This window comes from Drosophila ananassae, chromosome 2R, assembly GCF_017639315.1.
Source record: "Drosophila ananassae strain 14024-0371.13 chromosome 2R, ASM1763931v2, whole genome shotgun sequence".
NCBI lineage: Eukaryota > Metazoa > Arthropoda > Insecta > Diptera > Drosophilidae > Drosophila > Drosophila ananassae.
This window is the reverse complement of record NC_057928.1, coordinates 14,959,834-14,979,877: the sequence shown is the minus strand read 5'-3', so window position 1 is coordinate 14,979,877 and position 20,044 is coordinate 14,959,834. Positions and strand designations below refer to the sequence as shown.

Below are 20,044 nucleotides of genomic sequence, written 5' to 3'. Positions count from 1 at the left end.
CTGGCCTTCTCTGCTCTGCTCTGCTCCTGTCACATATTTTGACGTTTCTTTGCCAGCTGTGTTGAATTCCTTCCTTGTGTGGGAGAAACGTCAAAAGAGAGAAAGTGAAAAGGGAGAGCCAGAGAGAAAGTAGAGCTTTTCCAGCAGCTTTCGCATTACCTGTTTCTTTTTGGGCCTCTCGGCTTTGGATGGGGCTTCATTTCGTTTTGCGGACTATTGAGTGAGTTGTTTTTGCTTTTGATACTAGTACTGCTCATCAGGGTCCCGCCAGGGGCGGCTGGGAGGCAGGAGCAGAGGCAGAGGCAACTGGAGGGAGGCTCTTGATGGGCGCGGGTTTTGTTGGATGGCTTTTATGGTTACACCAAGACACTTAATTGGAAGATGGTTTCAATGCAGCTTTATTGAAAAAAACGCTACAGAGAGTTCTATAATGGGGTATTGAGATTAAATATTTGGTTTTTTACTTTTTTAAATTACAAAAAAATAAATAGAGTTTATAAATTGTTATATTTAAGTTCTATGAATAAAAATTTCTTAGAGAGAATAGATAGAAAAGGTTTTATAAACATAAATATCAAGGCTAAAGAGTTTTATGACCAAACAGGGTAATAAAATAAAATTATTTTCATATAAAAACTGTATCTACTTTCAATAACCAACTTACTATGATGTGGCATATGATAATAAAATTGAATATTATCCCCAATAGTACCCCCGAAATTTATCCGAGTGCACAATTACGTCTACATTTTAGGTGCATGTGGACCTGGTGCCCATAACAAACGTAACAAACGTAACGAAAACAATTACACGAAAGAAATCCTCAAAAGCACACGAAAAACGAGACTGAGACTGCACCCCCATATCGCCGCCTCTCTTATCCTGGTCGCTCGGGGACTGCTCAGTGAACATTAAAATAACAAAATCCAAACAACGCAAACTTTGAGTGCAAGACCAACAAGAGAGAGAGACAGAGAGAGGCGCCAAGCTCGCCAGGATGTCGCCAAAATCGGGGGAAAAGCTTTCGGGCCGAGGCCTCTGGTTAGCGATATATAGCGAAGCCCCCAAAGTAGTCGGAGAAGTGGAGCCAAACGGTCAAGACGCGGAGCTCCGCCGAAAAAATTCTGATAGCAGGGGGCGAGGGGACTACAAATCGCAGCCCGAATCGCGCTTCGTGGAAAAGAAAAGCAACAAAAAAAAAAAAGAAATTACCATAAAATAATTGCAGAGGGCTCAGCGTTGGCCCAAAACCATATAAACGCGTAAAAACGACAAAGCAACAGAGCAAAAAATATAAAAAGTTTCCAAAAAAAGTGTTTAAAAAAAAAAAATGTTTCGAGTTAAACAAAAATGCCAATTATGGGCAGCCTGAGGCGCAAGAAGGAGAGAGACAGGACAACTCTGGCTCTTCCCTGTTGTTGTGTGTAATGTGCGAAACGATTTTCCTCCTTCGATGATGTCCTTTTGCTTGTTTTTTTTTTCGGGATTTTTGTGCACAAATATGCACAGGCCATAGATACAGCCAAGAACGGCCTGCAAATGGGCCTCCAATGAACCTCCACCATTAAATTGGCAAAAAAAAAAAACGAAAAAAATCAAGAACAAGGATAACAATTGCAGATGAAAGAGAGTTTCATCTTCGGTTTTTTCTGCTAAGAAGGAAAAACAGCAAGGAAATAATAACCTTGAAGCCTTTTGGCCTTCTGGCTCGCAACTGAGCCTCAACTGGGGCTGGCGTACAACATGGCGTATGGTTAACGCGGGGAAGGAAAAACAAGCCAAATAAACGGGGCAAAATAGTACGAAAACATGTGCAACAAAGTGTATAGTGTGTGTGTGTGTGTGTGTGCGTGTGCGCGAGTGTGAGTGCCAAATAAAATATTAAGCAAATAAATAAGCCACTCGACTATACAACTGGGCTCCTGGACTCTGCTACTGTCTATGCTCCTGCTCGCATTCAAAGTCCGATTCCCGATGACGCATTCGAGGAGAGTAGGGCAGGAAGGTTAAATTACACAAAACGTCAAATTCGCCACGTACGACAGAGATTTCGGAGTCGGGCCAGTAGCCAGTAGCCAGTAGTCCGAAATTCGGTTTCGGAGTCCTTGCTCGGGATACGGTTACGGTTACGGGTACACGGGTACGGGTGTACGAAATACGAATAAGGGCACGGAGTACGCAAGTTTGCCAGATTATAGGCGTGCAGCTCGGCGGAGAGCAGAGAACGAAATCCGTTAATCCAGCATGTCCTGCAGCTTCCCTGAAGAGTCTACAAAAATATTACAAAAAATTTAAGAAAATTAATAAAATCAAATAGAAAAAATATTAAATATTAAAATACTGCACCAGAAATCGAAATAAAAAATAATTTAAAAATTTACTCAACCGAAAAATTTGCTCTCCAAAAAGAGAGCGGGAGAGGAGAGCTTGAGAGCGAGGGACAGAGAGGGAATGAGAGGGAGAGAGTCCTGAAACCGAACCGAAACTCACCACGATAAAATACAACAAAGGAGGAGGCGAAAAGCAAAAAAATACTTTCACTCTCGCCACAACGTGGCGGCATCGAGGGGCAGGAAGCGCATAAAGTGACAGGATCTGTGGAACTCAAAGGCAAACTCTTTGCATGCCACAAGCAGCAGCAGCAGCAGCATCGACCAGCTGACTGTTGCAGGAAGCCTGTCAGCAGGACAACAGTGGTGCGGACAGGACCAGCGTCCGGTCCTGTCACAATCAATTCAATAGGAAGCCCAAAGCCGCCACCACCACCACGAGCACTGGCCAGCACACAGAGCCTCAGCCAGTATCCTCCAATAGCCACACACTCGCACACAAACCAGAGCAAACGGCAAGCAACGGCAGTTTTAATGTATCCTTAGAATTTCAAACAGGTGAGCATGCAACCCAAAAAGTGAAATGAACACACAAAAAGGACATAGATAAGGGACTGAATGTGAATTGTATATAACTTGTATAATAAATGGCTGTGTTGATGGTTTTTGAATGGATGGGGAAGTTTGTATGCCAGTGCCCTTAAAAGTATGCTACAAAAAAGGGATTTCGCATCAAGGATGTTGCTAGGAGGTATCCTTATATGATAATTATGATAATAAATGTGATAGTTGGAGCTATCTAATAATTTAAACATTATAAATAATTAAATAAATTAAATTTCTACTTCGAGAGGTTAAGATTCCTTAAGATTCCATTTCCCATTTGTAAAAATCCTCCATCCTTAACGCCTTCAAGGACACCTCGTCAATCCCTATCTCAAGCAGTGTTCAGAACTCTCGCCCTCTTCAAATGCCCTTCAATTACAGCGTTTTTATTCTTTTCCTCTTGTTCCGCTTCGTGCTGCAATTTCCCTTTAATTGCGAACGCCCTCTCAGTGCAGTCTTAATTTGCATAAATTTTTTCCACTCCCCTCCCCAGCATCCCTCGCTTGGGAACGCCACTTACAATCGTAATAACCACAACTCAGTTTCAATTAAAAGCTCAGCCATCAAATATGCAGGGCAAAAATGATGCCAGCGAACCGAAAAAACACAAAAACGGGAAACAACAAAGGTGTTGCCTACTTTTGGGCGATGGGTGATGGGCGATGGCCGCTGGGCGGGAGTGGTAGCATTATAATTTATGCATAATTGGGAAATATTTAGCTATCGAAATCAATCATGCAAACTGAACAATAAAACGCCCGACCACATAAAGGCCAAAAATCAAAATTTCATTTTCAATTAGTGTGCCACTGCCCCCGTACGCCCAAAAACAAGCAAAATCACTCATACGCCTAGTGTGCCCTGGCAATGTCCTGTCAGGCTGTGCGCTTCCGTTTTCGGCAATTAATTAGGCGCAAATTTTAATTAAATGGCGTCAGTGGATGGAAATGTTCTCCCGGTGACGGCAGTTGCCACTTGCCGCTTGCCACTTGCCACTTGGTTCGCAGCCAAGTAGTTTTAGCCTCCTGTGTTCGGCCGGCTGTGACATAAACTCATTAAATAGTTATTACTCAGACCATGTTTCATGGCGAGTGTCAGCCACGAATGTGTTTTTTAGGCTATTAATATCTTGCTCTTATTATATTGTTGACACTCCATCGTTAATAATGGTTGGTTCAAGGTGAGGATAGGTGAGAATATCCTTTGTTGTGATGGATCTCGTTTTAAAGCAGCTCTCATAATTCAAGTGGAATTTTTATCGATTTAGGGTTTCCCTGTTCGTTTCCTCATTCCCAGCTTAATTACAACCATCATAAACCAAGCCAAAAACCCAACCCTCGCCACTGTAAGTGGAAGGTGAAAGAAAGAAATGCCAATAATTGTTTTATGCTATTCCAAGGTGTGGGTGACACCCCACAACATTCCCTGAACGCACCCTGACCTGGCACTATCCGGCTGGTTTTTTTCGGCCAGCAATCATTAGGTGGCCCGAAAGTGACCAAACCAAAGCTGACCTGAAAGGCCGAGCCCCTTCTGCGTTTAGTTTTTGGTGGCATAATAATCAATCTTGAAGTCCGAAACGACGGAGTAGGGGTAAGTGACACACACAGGTGTCCAGCTGGAAGTAAATCGTTAAAAGGGGGGCGTAGCTGCCATATCAAATAATCCTTTTTGTTAAACTCGAGCACTGCAGGAGCTCATTAAGTAAGCTGACCTTGATGGAGGGCGGAGCCTTAGAAATGTTGCAAGTTTTTCTCTTAATTCAGTTAAGACTTTTGGTTTGAGTTCTTCTTCTTCTGCCAGGACACAAGTATTCAGGACACACTCTGGCACACCTAATAAATGGAAAATCCCCAGCCCAGGAGGTGGCAATTGAAAGCCTCCGGAATAGTTGTGAGCGTGCACGAGTCCTTTAAGTATCTTGTATTAAGAAAGTTTCCTCCAGCTCTCGCCATTGAATTGATTCTAGGACTTGTGCCAGAAGTGGGGGAGAATAGGTAGGACTAAGGATAAAGGAAGGACCATTCAGTCAGTAGTTTCCCAAATAGGCAAATAGGAAAAAAAATATTAATAAAAATGGTGCGATTTGTCCTTGCAAGTTTTCTGCAACTGTTTCTCTAAAAGGGATGTAGGATAATAGATTTGTGTCAGGGGTGAGTGCCTCGCTTAACCTTTTATTTGTTACTCGCCTTTTTCCCTTTTTTTCTGGTTTTGAGAAAATGGCTTTAAATGGCTTGCCGTTGGCTCTTTTTCGTTTCGTGGCATCAGCAAGTCTATCGGTGACACTAATTGCTGGCTTATTATCCTTATTTGTGGCAGAGCCAGGACCACGAAGGCTCCACGCAATTCAACAATTACGATGAGTCTGACACAATTTAGTTTATAGCTGAAGAATTATTAATATTTTTATTATAAGAGCTTGGAGAATTCTTAAAATATAGTTAAAAATATCAATTTGAATATATTTTCTATAATTTTCAAAGTGTATCTTTTATTCAGATGGTGTCCCTTTTTTTTTGCCCTTGTTTTTATTATTTGTTGGGCCCTTTATGTATTTATTATTGATTTTGGCTCGAGCCCCATTCGGTCTGGCGGCTATTTTTGGATTTTATTTTCATGACAATGGGTGGTTTATTAATGTTCAGTTAGCTGACACAATAATTAAGGGGCTTATGGGCTGCAGTTTGGCAACCCGAATTATGTGAAATATTCTCTCGAAGATTTATGGAAAATACTTAAACGCGGCGTCATAAATTGTCAAATGAAAAGTATGCCAGGACATGTCCCACTCTCAATTGATTTAGATTATGATTGAAATATATACACATGTCATCGACTTAACAGAGGCTCTATTTTTCTTATGGAACTATGCACCATTATTTATTAACGTCATAAATTTCAATTTTCAAATGCGTCAACTTTGCATTCCCAGTACACAGAGACACAATGTAAACACGGCAAAGGACATAGGGGGACACCACTGGTATTCCTGCTCTGCATAACATGTTAGTTAGGCTTTTCGTCCTGCCACCTGGTCGTCCTGCTTGTGTGTAAGTTGCGTGAGTTCTTCATTCAACTTGAGACTTTGTCGACTCGAGTGCTTCTTGCTAACCTGAACTCTCTCCCCTCCATTCCGATGTACCTACGTGTGTATATCTTTGTTAGTGTTTTTTTGTATTTTTTGTTTTTTAGGGCTTAGGCCAAAAAGTTTTCGTGACTGGACAAAATGCGGCTCAGTGTGTTTTGTAGGAAATGCCAGCCTGTCCTGGCTGTCCTGTCTCTCGTTGGCACACACACACACAGGCGACCACTCCCCCTTTTAAGGGGGCTCCTTGTGCTCCAAGTTAGTTTCATTTGCCTTTTACATTTCCACATATTTCCTACTTTTTTGGTTTTGTCCTAGAACACAGAGAGAAATTGTTATAAGAAGATATGAAGGATAATAAGTAGAAGGTTTAAATTTAATTTTATGCTTAAAAGGGAAAAAAATAGTTTGAATACAGTAAGAACTATTGTATATTCTTATATTTTAGATATGTATAAACTTGATAGATTTTTTCTCAGTGCTATTGCGTGTCTGTGCATAGACGACCTACTCAAAAGAAGGGAAATAGGCAGCAGGAAAATGGGATAAAGGGCGGAAAAGCGGAAAACCGGGAGGTTGGCGGGCCAGCGAGACGACGCTTTGAATATTTATTTTATTTGATTTCTGTTCGCCTTCTTCCAACGTTATTATATATATTCTATAGGTTGGTCCCCAGTCCTTATACTTTTTCTTATATAACAAACGCGACGTGTGATTAAAAATTCGTAATTTTCCCGTATATTTCGTATACCTGTCCCCTACCTGGTTCACCTGGCTACCCTTCTTTCTGTGTCATGTTTTTTTCTGTATTTTTTTGTAGCATACCTGAGGCGTTCTACTTCCTTGTTCAACGTTTCTCCGGTTCTGTCGAGCGTGTTCTGTGCCATTTTTTGCCGCTGTTCCTATTGGTGTTGTTGCCGTTCTTCGTGCTTCATTAATATTTAATTAAAAAATCAATAGTTGACATGTAAGTCAGCTTGGTTGGCTCTTCTTTTGCTGACTGGCTTTCCTTTCCATTCTAACTTATGCATGTGCATTTGTGCATATCTTATTATAACAGATTTTCTTCTGGCTTCGTTTGTCGTTTACGTGACCGCTCTCGGAAGAATATCATTGGGGAACCACACCCTCAACTCTGTCTAGAAGAAAAGTGAAAAGTTTGCCAAAGGAAGAACCTTTTTTCCTCTTAAATTTAGAGCAAGTTCCTTTGTTAAATTATATCCTTTGCCTAACACACTCCGACAAGACTCTCAAATAGCCAAAAGGACCTCTTAATTGAGCTACAACCTCCCGAAAACTGATTAATACATGAAGATGTATGTGCATACTGCATTATGTATTGTTCTCGAATCCTTGGGGGTAAAGAGCAGACCTGAGCCATTGTTCGGAGTCGAGTGGATGGTAGTGTCCTTGGATTATCTTCATTCATCTGCGGGTAATCAATATCCTCCAGAGGAAAATTGAATTTACTTGCTGGTTACACAATTACTTACATAAAAGCTATTCCGAACTAGGGCTTGAACAATTATTTGGGGGAATCAAATTTCGAAAGAAACAAATTACTCGTGAGTCATAAGTCATAAATAAATGAGATCTGTAATTGTCACGTTGCAGTTTTTATTCTCTGCTTATCATTAGAGCAGTAAAGTCTATACAACATTTCTGGGCCAAAAAGATATTGCAAATTTTCATGCAAAAGCAAACAAAAGAAAGTCACGTAACTCGAGAATTTGCTTTGCAGCTTGTTTGGCTGACGCTTATCGGAATTCTCTGAGATCTTCTTCAAGATTTATTGACAGCAGCAGCCCCAGTGGCAGTGGCACCGGAAACAGGAAATGGTAAACATGTTCCTCCTTCTTCTCCGTGGGGGTGTGTGAGTGTTACCTTCTTTATATTTACGCGCAATTAACCCAGTTACAAGTTCGACATGCCGCAGAGGCAAACTCATGCGCCCCCACACTCGTCCGCATACATATATCCTGCATTTATCATAATTACTTCCCCAGAAAATTTACCGCCAAAAAAAAAATAACAACGAGCTCAGTCTGAAAAAAAAGGGAGGAAAAAATCACTGATGATGATGAACGTTGATGAATGCTCGGGGCTTTTACAGGCGAAAGTCTGCAGCTTTGGTTAATGTTTTAATATGCCTCCGGCAACTATTAAGCCCTCTCGAAAAGCTGAATGTTAAATACCCGCCGCATATTAAGCATCAATTATTTATGCCTGACGAAAAAGGGTTCTATAGTATGGGCCCTACATCCTCTCTCCTGAATTTCAACCATTTCTTTGTTCACTTCTCGGTATGCAAATACTCAAACATCGAAATGTTTAGCAATTATTTGAAAAATGCAAACATTTCAAATACACAGTCGGGCTGGCGGGCATTCGACCAAAAAGGACGATACACAACACCCAGCCATACACCCCCACCACCAGGCCTAAATGCAACATGCACCGAATAGGCTCGAGTGCCATAAAAACTGGAGTGAACAACATACAAAACTTATTTTCAAATCAAACAACAGCGGCAGCAGCAGTCCAGAGATAAGAGGCAGGTTTTGGGGGTCAGGACAGTGGCAACATCGGAATAGTTACAACCAAGTGCCAGCTGCTGGTAGTCCAAGACAGTGGTTAGAGATTTAAAAAATGTTTATATAATTGAGGCTATAGGAAATAATATTTTAAATATTTATTTAAGACATTTCAAGAGAAGGTACATGAGAAATTTCTGTTCTTAGAACTAAGTAGCTTATTTAATAATTGTTTTAAAATATATACTCTATAGGGAAAGCAGTCGAATATTATTTTTTTACATTCCTTAAAACAAAAAAAACTTAAAAATTGTCTTATTTTTAATACAATTCATGACACAGTGCATCTCTATGCACTCTCAACTGAACTCAACTCGCCTCGACTCGACTGGCTGGCACAAACCAGAGTCAGACTAACAAATGTCACATTCCGCACATGAAAAATGTCCTTGTGACAAGCGCCAACGCCAAGCGGGGACAACAACAATTCGCTGGCACTGCCACAGGACGAGCAACGCACATGTGTGTGTGTGGGCAAGTGTGTGTGTGTGAGCTGGCTTTGCTTTAGCAAGGTCATGAGTAAATACGTTTGGAGCATGCTGTTTTTGCCGTTTATTCTCTAACAAAGCCAAGGCAGTTGCTGCCGAAGAACAAGAACAAACGCCACAAAAAATATAACAAAATAAATAAAATAAAGTACAAAAAGGAATAAATGGTAGAAACAAAATGACATAGATGAAAAAAAATACACAGAAAGAGTGCAGGGAAGAAATATATTGTCATATGTATATAATATGGGCAAGCTTTGGCTGATGCTTCTATTGATATTTATATAAAATACTCACTCACACATATCCTTTCGCTTCCTCTTCCTCTCTATCTTAGTATATGTGTGTGTGTGGCTCATTTGTAATGGCGTCTGCTTGCCAATTTGTTGTGTGGCAGAAAGAAATGCAAATGTGTATCGGTAAATCAAAAAGGACATTATTGGCTGCTTGTTAGACGTAAGCACAATTGCCAACCATTACGTAGGTGTCTCTGTATATGTGTATTTCTGTCAATGTGTGAGTGTCTGTCTGTAACTGTGTGCGTGTCCTCATTGTGTTTGTGTTTGCCAATGGTCGACCGCTAAGTGCGCTTAAGCGTCAAACCAAATTGGCCGGCGCTTTGTTCTTCAGCGCTTAGCAGAAAGTGCACTTTTATCCTCCCCACCACCCCCTGCTCCCTTTATGACCATTGCCACACACACACACACTTACACTCACACACTTACTCAACTTCCCAACTCACACCCACACAGTAACGAGTATTTGAGAACTCGAAACTTATTTGCTATTCACACTCGATTAATCGAGAGCGTTTTATTTATGGCTTTGATGCAACTTTTATTGGTATAATTGAATTCTTTTTTTTAAGAGTTTTACAAGAGAAGAGTTTTATTTTTTAAAAATTTATTTAACTGAAACTACTACTGATAGCAGACACTCTTATTCATGCCAGCTTTAAATCAATTCTATATCTATCAGTGCTCTTAAATCATTGATGAGTCCACCTCCCTCCATCAATTGGTCGATAAATGCATACCAGTCTGGCTCAATTTTTATATTTGCGGATAATAACAGCTCAAATTTCCTAACCAATGCCGTGGAGCTCTCAGGACTGCCGTCATGCCATGGCCCTGGAACACCGAGTGGCTATGAGTGAGCACGGCAATTTTCAACTATTTATGTATGAGCACAGAGTACACCCCCATCTCCGCCAGTGCCGCATCCTTTTAACGGTGAACGGTGTGAAAATATGGGGAAGGATACTGAGGGAATGGCATCCAGCCCCTTGAGAGGCGGAGCACATGGAGCTTCTGCCTTTGTGTTAACCTGTTTTTGTTTTCCCAACCAAAGTTGGCTCATAAATAATGAAGCATGGGCCATGAGTTTCCATTGAATCGGTAGTGTGTGGAAATGAATATGTATATGTGGGATGGGATGGGGTAGGGAATAGGCGGGGCTGTACACCATATGACTCTGGAGATTAAGCTATTGTTTGCTCTGAATATGGTGCTCAGTCTGAACTGCGGCTTAGCGGGTTGCGTTCGCCAACAAAAGTTGTCCATGGGATTGCAGATTGAATGGAGCAGGGAGGAGGGGGTAGCTAGGAGGGAGGTACTTTAACCCAATTCTGGTTGGATATACCTGCCATAAAGTGCAGGAGTGCATCAGTCCAAAACTCATGAAATATATGTCTTAATGTCTTGTAAACAAAGTTCTCATGAAATTGCTTTTAAAATATATTTATGGTTAAATAAAATTTATGGGTTAGTTGTGGAATATATATTTTATTTTTAAAAATTTTTATAGAATTATTATTTCAAAATAATACCTCTAGGCGTCCCACGTTGCGTATGAGTGATGTAGTTATAATTACTCATACGCCCCGTATGAAAGTTTGGAAAACTAAAGGGTACTTACTACTTTGTGTTAATACCATAACGACTAAAATAAACAACTGAAATTTGTATAATATTTCCTTTAATGAGCCAACTCTGCGTATGAGTAATCCCCCATTAATGAGGAAACATGGCGTATGAGTAATAAAAAATTCTACGTATGAGTAATATTAAAAATCATTGAAGGGGAACCAAGAAGCAATTGCATTTTGACAGACAACTAATTATCTTTTTTTATATTTTCCAGCTCCAGCAGTGTAATGCGCCTTGGGGGCAGTGGCATTCCATACGACGGCGACCCCCTGACAATGAGCGCAGCTGGCAACGATTATGCCGAACTCTGTGATCTTGGACCCTCGCGCTGGAGCGCCCGATCCTATGGATACCACGCCAACGCTGCAGCGGCCGCTGGCCTGGGGCTCGGACCCTCGGCCGGAGCCGGAAGCTTGGGCGGTCTCATTGCGGGCGCCACGCAGTCGTCGTCGAGTGTGCCGACGGGCGGTTCGGCGGGCCTCAGTGCGCACCATCTGCGCGGAAGTGGAGCGGCAGTCGCCAGCAGCTATGAGGCGGAGGACATTGGGCTGGCCTTCGGCATGATAAGTCCGCCGCCGGGCAGCGGACCCTACGGCGGATCAGCAGCAGCGGCGGCAGCGGGGGGAGCACGTGTCGGCAACAGCACCAGCTCGCTGCGAGGTGGGGGTGGACGCTCTGGGCTGTACTACTCGCCGCCGGGCACCTCTTACACCATCATCGAACGCCCCCACTCACCGCACTACTACTACAACTCGGCGGGCGTGCCGACGAAGGGCGGATCCCTGCCTGGACGCGGCAGCGCCTACCTCAGCTCCTCACCCGCCAGCCATATGGCCGCCGGTACGGCGGGAACCCTGCCCACTTCGACGGCCGCCAGCGGGCGGTCGATGGGCCAGCACTCGGGAAGCAACGGCAACAAGAAGCGACCCATATCGCCGGAGCAGGTGCTGCGCATGTTCGGGGCAAGTGCCACGCAGTCGTCATCAGTTCCTACGAGTAGCTATCACTACAGCAACGGCGGGACGCGGGATCGCACGGGCAGGCGTAGTCCGGCCAGCAGTCCGCCCTCCACAACCCACCAGGTAAATGGATATTATTTTTTATTATTATATATAATATAATAGTAATATATCTTTATTTAAAGATCTATCGGGATCGAGAGCGGGAAAGGGATCGCAGTGTTCCGAATATTCATGAGCTCACCACCCGAACTGTTTCCATGTCCCGTGACCAGCAAATAGATCATGGCTTTGGAATCTGCGTTAAAGGAGGAAAAGACTCAGGTAACTATTATGATATGATATGTTGGTTAGATTGAGGGAATAAATCTTCAAAATCTGGGTCTCAATCTCTGGAAAATGTAGTATCCTCAAGCACCATAAACTTTTTGTTGTCTAAATACAAAAATAAAACTAGAAAGATAAAAGTAGAAAATCCTACTTTCGATTAAATGCCATTGCAGGTGAAATTTACCGGCATTTTCTCACCTGAGCCACCTGAACCATCTGAGGCACCTGAGCCACGCCCCCCTTGCCGTTTGATTCCACGTCACGCCCAGTCGGTTGGGTCTGGAGGGTTTTGGTTTCCTATTTTGGCTTGGGAAGCTCTTACGTGCAATTTAGTTTTCAATTTCATTTTATTGTCGGGGTCGCTCTGAGTCTTATGTCCATGTTTCCACGTGTACCACCTAGTGAGTGTCTGTGTCTGTGTGACAAACCGCCAGCAGCTTTGACATTTCCAAGTGCATTTTGCACCTGACTAGCTTTTTGGCTAACCAGCTCTTCCTTCCTTCCTTCATTCCCGTCCAGCCATCCATCCATCCATCCATCCATCCATCCAGCCATCCAACCATCCCCCCTGCCTTTCAGCCTTCCCTTATTTCCCATTTCCTGCTATAGAATTTATTTTTAGTTTGCAATATGCGGACGGCTTTAAAATCGATAAAAATCTATTTAAGTTGGCCCCGTATGCAGGCTTCCGCCTCTGGCCGCCCCTCCTTCTCCATTGTCCGCCCTTCTGGCATTGTGCTGGCTGCCGCACACTCACACTCACACACACATGGCCGTGCTTTATAAATTAAACATAAAATGGCTGCCGCACTCCATCCTCCAGACCTCCAGTCATGCCGTTCTCCAAGTCCTCCCGGCTGAGCTTAATGAAAAACAAAGTGAAAAGCCCTTGGAAAGGGGGATCGGTGTAATTGAGGACGGATGTCGGAAGGATGGGGGCAGTGTGAGGTGTGAGAACTTTTTATTAAAAATTGAATGTTTGAGTGCGGGCTTGCTAATTGATTTTGTCTTTGTTTTTATTTTGAATCGCTGCCATCGCGTAGGCTTAGGCGTTTACATCTCGCGCATTGAGGAGAACTCGGTGGCCGAGCGCGCCGGACTGCGACCCGGTGATACAATCCTAGAGGTGAACGGCACCCCATTCACCTCCATCAATCACGAGGAGGCGTTGAAGGTGAGCATCTCTCGAAATATATACACTGAATCGCATATATTTATATCTCTTTTATACTCTTCCTCAATATTTTGTAGTAGAATATGTTATTCTTAGACAAAAATCGATTAAAGCATACAGTAATTTCAATTAATAGATGCCTTAAATAATTTAAATGGAAGCTGTCAGGATGAGGGCTCCTGTGACAGTCATGTCACATTTTTTTTTTATTTTTTCTGCCATCACAGAATATTATCTGATTTTATTGTACACATTATTGATTTTTAATGCGATTCTCGAGCCTGGCTGCTTCTGGGCCTGGCAGCTTCATTTTGTCAATCGCTGGTCCTTAATAGTTGCCCATTATAGGGCCCTATCCATCAAACATGTACACAGCCACAAACATGTGTACCCTGCTGGCATGGCCAGAACTGTAGACTGGGCCACCATCGTCGTCTTTTATGGCCGACACTTGACAGAGTAACCAAAAGAAAAGAATTTCTGCCTTTAGTCAGCCTGCTCCCTGCTCCGTTTCTGGCCTGCCCAACAACGAAAGTCAATTTATTGTGGAATATTTTATGTGACACGTTATGATAGTCAATACAATTCTTCTTCATATAGATTACTAGCCGGGCGGAAGGACGACGAGGTCTTGGTGCCATAGAACGTGTTGTGCCATTTCTCACGCTTTCTAGCAATTTAAACTTTAACCATTTTCGACACAACTTGTTTGGGCAACCACGATAAACGGAAATGCAAATATATATACAAGCATATAGATTCTATATAGTATAGATTGATATCCTCCAGCTACTCCCTCCCCATATCGATTGCTGTCTGCTTTGAACGACTTTTTCGTAGTTGTTAAATCTTTATGCACTTGGTAAATTTTTGTATGGATATTACTGAACCAAATACGATACATTCGACATGAATATATATGAATATAAAATCAATAACACACTAATACAATTGAACACTGAGAAAAAATTGGCAATAGATTAGTCGCATTTTTGAACATTTTTAATATATAATTTTTGTACTTTTGATATATTTTTTTCAATTATTTTAAGTTTTGATTGTTTGGACGGACATGACAGCCTCTACAAAGTGAAATTCAAAAGTAATCCTCTATAAGTAATTGCTCTCAACTAATTGCTCGAAACAGAAGCTGACTTTTAAATATTTTATTCAAGTAGAACTTAACTACAAAAGCTTTACTTAGTTTGCTGAATAAATTCCAAAAGATAACTAAACCTAAAAATGCAACAAATTTCGAACATGTGTGAGGACTCACAGAGCTAATTTCCACTCAGCACCTGCACCACCTGGCCACCTTCATGCTTTTTGGCCAGAAACACAAACTTGCACACATTCTCACATTAGTTTATTTGGCTAGAACTATTAAAATAATGACAGCTAACGCGAAAGTGGCCACAGCAACCGGCAGCCGGTCAGAGGTCAGGAGGCAATGGTCGGTCGGTTGGTGGCTTTCATTTGGCAACAACGGACACGCCCACAATTAAACTTTAATAAAATAATTATTTCGTCGCATTTCTGCCACCACTCTGCCCACACAGTATTGTCCAAGCCACTTTTAAATACTATTGTATTGTTAATTATTTTAATTATTTAATTTTAGTTAGTATTTTGCTCCTTTTTGTCGCTCTCTCTCTCTCTGTCTCTGTTTCTATCTATCTATCTATCTTTGTTATTGTTGGTTCGTTCCGTTTCTGCTCGCATCTTCCGTATCCTCTTTTGTGTCTCTTCTATTGCCACATTTTTTCTTAACGCAGAGATGTGTGCAGATATTGAAATCGTCACGCCAAATCAGTATGACGGTGCGCGCACCGCCCACGCTGAACTCGACCGCCCCGCTCCACGGGTTCGGGCCGCCTTCGCGGGACCCCATGTACGCGTCGATGGCACCCCCCCTGCACCCACAGAACCAGGCGGCAGCAGCGGCGGCGGCCGCCTCCGGGGCGGGGCTGCCCTTTCGCCAGACCTGCTCCTGGATGGACCGCCACGGCCGGCCCGCCTCCCCGCCCATGGAGTACGGGGGCAGGCGCAGCGATCGAAGGGATCGGTAAGTCTTTAAAAACAACTAATTTTATCAACTTTTTCTTCAAAATATTATTTTTGAAATGTTTTATGTGCCTAAGAGTGTATAACCTTGATATATTGTAATCAAAGGACTCGCAGGATTTAAATTATTAAAGAAGCCCCAATTGACGCCACTATGAAAGCTATATCTTGGCCAATAATCATCCTATTCTTAAGCGGGAAACCTTACTCGATTTCTAGATCGATTTTCCACAAATCTGCATCAAAATCTGGAAACAAATTATTTTTTTTGATTTTTTGTAAAAAATCCTGGGGATCCCCTTCAAAAATTATAAAAATGTCAGGAGGGCCATTCTGAGCCACTGCGAAGGCTATATCTTGGCCAATAATCTTCCGATTCTTAAGCGGGATACCTTAATCGATTTCTAGATCGATTCTCCACAAATCTGCATCAAAATCTGGAAACAAATTATTTTTTCGATTTTTTGTAAAAATTCCTGGGGATCACCTTCAAAAATTATAAAAATGCCAGGAGGGCCACTCTGAGCCACTGCGAAGGCTATTTCTTTGCCAATATTCGTCCGATTCTTAAGCGGGATACCTTAATCGATTTCTAGATCGATTCTCCACAAATCTGCATCAAAATCTGGAAACGAATTATTTTTTCGATTTTTTGTAAAAAATCCTGGGGACCCCCTTCAAAAATTATAAAAATGCCAGGAGGGCCACTCTGAGCCACTGCGAAGGCTATATCTTTGCCAATATTCGTCCGATTCTTAAGCGGGATACCTTATTCGATTTCTAGATCGATTCTCCACAAATCTGAATCAAAATCTGGAGGAGAAATTTTTTTTTCGATTTTTTGTAAAAATTCCTGGAGGCGACCCACTTCAAAAACTGTGAATGGCAGTCATCCGATTATTAATCTTAATATCTTAAATGATGTGTGTATCGATATGCCACAAATTAAGAAATGTCATTTAGTTAATCATAGTGATGTTTAGTTGACGTCATTACTAAGACAAAAATTTGAAATAATTCACAAAAAATATCTTTGATTCGAATTTATAGCTCGTTGTTGGATTTTTCATCTTTTTCCATGAATAAAAATAAATTTGTACACCCACAGGATACGACGTGTGGAGTTGCTCATCGAACCGGGCCAGTCGCTGGGCCTGATGATTCGCGGCGGAGTGGAGTACGGTCTGGGGATATTTGTGACCGGCGTGGACAAGGATAGTGTGGCCGACCGGGCCGGACTGATGATCGGCGACGAGATCCTTGAGGTCAACGGGCAGTCCTTTCTCGATGTGACGCACGACGAGGCTGTGGGCCAGCTGAAGTACCACAAGCGCATGTCCTTGGTGATACGTGACGTAGGCAAGGTGCCGCACTCATGCACCTCCATCGAGATGGAGCCCTGGGATGCTTACAGCCCGACGGGAACGAGGTGGGCAAACTTTTCACCCTTTCAATACCGCCATTTAATGTCTTTCAATTAAATAATAGAGCTCGACGAAAAGGTCAAATTGCGACCATGGTGGAGGAGAAGGCTCGCTCGCTGCTGCCACGTCATCACTTTGCAAGCCTTTCGTACTACATTGCCGAATATAGTGCGAAAGCAATGACCATAGATGCCTTTGTTGCCGTCTTATTAGAGATGCTAGACACGTACGAGAAGGTGAGCGTTATAGCCTATTTCAAATCAATTGAAATTCCATAAATCTTTTCGGTTTCCAGCACACGCTGGTGACGGAAATCCGGGAACTTGTGTTCCCCGAGGATCGCACGCGATACGACGAGTTGGTGTATCGACGGGAACGCGATCCTTACAGCGTGGATAGGCATAGGGTAAGTTTAAGGATATTCCATCTCTCTTGAAATTGTTCTGTAAACTTAAAATTGATTTCCTTGCAGCGTAAGGGAGACCCCACTCGTGATTTGCCGGTAAGCTTTTTAGAAGATTTATTCTACGACACAGACACAATATATACTTAGTTCGGAGAGATACTTCTCTGCCGCAAGAAATAAGAAACTAACTGAGCATGTTAAGCCAAGTAAACTCTAACTAAACCATGAATACTGTTCAACCTAATACAGTCTACTGTCTACTGTCTACTATTCGTCTAAAATACTACTTATACATATTTATTTATCTATTCTACAAAGTGTTTATTTCCTCTCTTGCTGTTGTTGTCGTTGATGATTGTTGTCACACTTATATATGTTTGTAACTTTTACTTTAAATTATCTGTTTTCAACTTGTAGTAACAAATACAAATAACACTCGAAATATGAAAAGAAATCTAAACAAAACTTGTAGTTTAATTGTTGAACGAGACACACTTGATACTTTCTTTTAGCCACCCAAGTATAAACCAAGTTATTGCTTTTTTCTTTTACTTCTAAACAGTTGCATGTCATTTTTGTTTATTTTCATAAACTGCTATCCGAAATTATCTTACCTTCCGATTCGGCCCTTTTGCAAATTACAGACAATTGTTTTCCGAAAAACAGAAAACAATCCGATCGAATGTCAATTTTTCCAAAACAAAAATTACACAAAACAATTACAGTTTTATTTAATTGTAGTGCCCAAACCTTTGTACATAAAAACAAATATATATTTTTAAAAAGGGGGATTTTCGAATCATATTTATAAGGCAAATGGGGAATACAATCGATCTAAGAAGCTTACAATCCACAGTTGCATTAAAAAGAGTGCCAACTGTACTTGTAAAATATTTAGTTTAGATTTAGTTTTAAGTATCAAAAGAGTTTTTGTAAAGCCTATGTAATCGACACCGATAGTGCACCAAAAAGGATACTCCAAGAAACCAAAACAGTCACCCAGAATCAGCACTATATAACATTATATATCATTCAATATCGAAGTAGTAGGAATGCACTTCACTCTGTCGCTCTTTCTCTCTATATCTGACTCTGTCTATTAGTCACTACCTCTTTTTCGCTCTCGCCTATCTGTCTCTGTCTGCGAAAGCTTAGATCCTTAGAATCCTATTCACCAGCTCACTCACTGCTCCTCACAGGAGCACTCACAGTCTCAAGCAAAAACCAAATCGTTCGTTTCGTTTCGTTCCACTTCGATCCATTCCGTTCCGTTCAACAGGTAACTGCCGACGATTTGGAAATTATAGCCGCCACCGGACGGAGTCCTTCATCGGACTCGGGCCTGGGCATGACCGTAACGGATATACACAAACGGTACTAAGAGAAATAGTTTCCTGAAAACCTCATATACCCTTCCCCTGTATCCTGATATCCTTTATCCTTCTTCCCTATCATTTGTCCTTGTTTCATATGTATTACTTTAAATCTCTGATTATGTGTGGGTGGAATCGTAGACCCGCTCTACAATTGCCACATAGGCCCATGTCGGCGGGACCCATACTGCATCGCTCACAGCCAGCATCCCATTATCAGACAGCCAGCAACCAGTCCTCATCATCATTATCGCCACCACAACAGCAACAGCAACAGCCACTGCCACAACAACAGAAGCAACATCAACAGCAGCAACATTATCCACCCCATCATGCCTCATTGCGTCATCTGGGCGGTGGAGGCGGCAACGTGGGATCCGGTCGTCATCATCACCTCCACCATCAGTTGGGACCAGCTCAATTGAAATTCAAGCAGGCCAAAGACAATCAGCAACAGGTCAGGATTGTCGCGAATCGCTAAAAAGAAAAAAACAAAAAAAGTTCCAAAAAGTGTACTAGCAAGCCCAAAATCTTTCTGAATTTCTTTTCTGTCTTCTGACTGTCTTGGATATCTCGCAGACTCTATAAAGTCTACCTCTTCTTCATAAATCTTCTCCTTGTACATAAAGCTCTAAGATTTTGATTTCTCAGACCTTTCTCTTCTTGTCTTGGAAAACGAAAAAATTGACATTCGGCTCAAAAAATGGAACATTTCGGTCTGTCATTTTAAACTCAAACTCGTTTAAAATCGAATATTTTTTAATTGTCTTTAGTGTCTGTAACTCTCTATCTTTATCTATCTCTTTTTGTAACTTTGTCTTTCGTTTTGTTTGTTTTGTTTTTTTTTTTTTTTGTGTAAGTGTCGTATTTTGTGTCGTGTTGATATGTTTGCGTTTTTATTCCCATGTTTGTCCAACTGCTCCATGTGGTTTTTGTTTGCCTTATCGTCTCTGACTCTCTGTTTCCGGTTATGTTGTTACTTCCTTTTATAAATGTTGTCCAATTGGCTATTGGGTGTTGTAATACATTTAAGTCGAATTAAGTCGCGAGCCAAGCCAAAATGCCTTCAAGAAACTGAATACCATATATATGCTTTTGTTTATTGCAAAAATTCGTAGGAATACGGCTGTGATGAGCACAGAACTCGCCGGGGCAGCGAAACCCTTTTACCGGAATACGAACAAGACACGGTGAGTAGGATTTATTCCGGGGTGCTCCTAAAATAGGTCATAAACTTACCATCTCGAAAGCCATTTCATGATCAGCACATCGTAAATACCACA

At 41.9% G+C, this 20,044-nt stretch overlaps 1 protein-coding gene across 15 annotated transcripts in view; it reads left to right on the top strand.

Moving 5' to 3' along the window:
- The first annotated feature begins 1,046 nt into the window (after nucleotides 1-1,046).
- The window catches only part of LOC6493277 (whirlin), a 28,968-nt gene continuing 9,970 nt past the window's right edge, over nucleotides 1,047-20,044 (top strand). For 6 of the 15 annotated variants that reach the window (XM_032453788.2, XM_032453786.2, XM_032453787.2 and 3 more), the window contains exons 1-9: nucleotides 1,048-2,888; nucleotides 11,246-12,113; nucleotides 12,176-12,314; nucleotides 13,364-13,494; nucleotides 15,270-15,559; nucleotides 16,667-16,987; nucleotides 17,047-17,218; nucleotides 17,278-17,388; nucleotides 17,455-17,484. In XM_032453788.2, the coding sequence (XP_032309679.1) occupies nucleotides 11,259-12,113; nucleotides 12,176-12,314; nucleotides 13,364-13,494; nucleotides 15,270-15,559; nucleotides 16,667-16,987; nucleotides 17,047-17,218; nucleotides 17,278-17,388; nucleotides 17,455-17,484 (2,049 nt within the window). In that variant the 5' untranslated portion in view covers nucleotides 1,048-2,888; nucleotides 11,246-11,258. Of the gene's footprint in view, nucleotides 2,889-11,245; nucleotides 12,114-12,175; nucleotides 12,315-13,363; nucleotides 13,495-15,269; nucleotides 15,560-16,666; nucleotides 16,988-17,046; nucleotides 17,219-17,277; nucleotides 17,389-17,454; nucleotides 17,485-18,667; nucleotides 18,763-18,902; nucleotides 19,219-19,879; nucleotides 19,952-20,044 lie in introns of all 15 variants that reach the window. The other 9 variants (XM_044714677.1, XM_014908816.3, XM_044714676.1 and 6 more) reach the window with 3 other exon arrangements.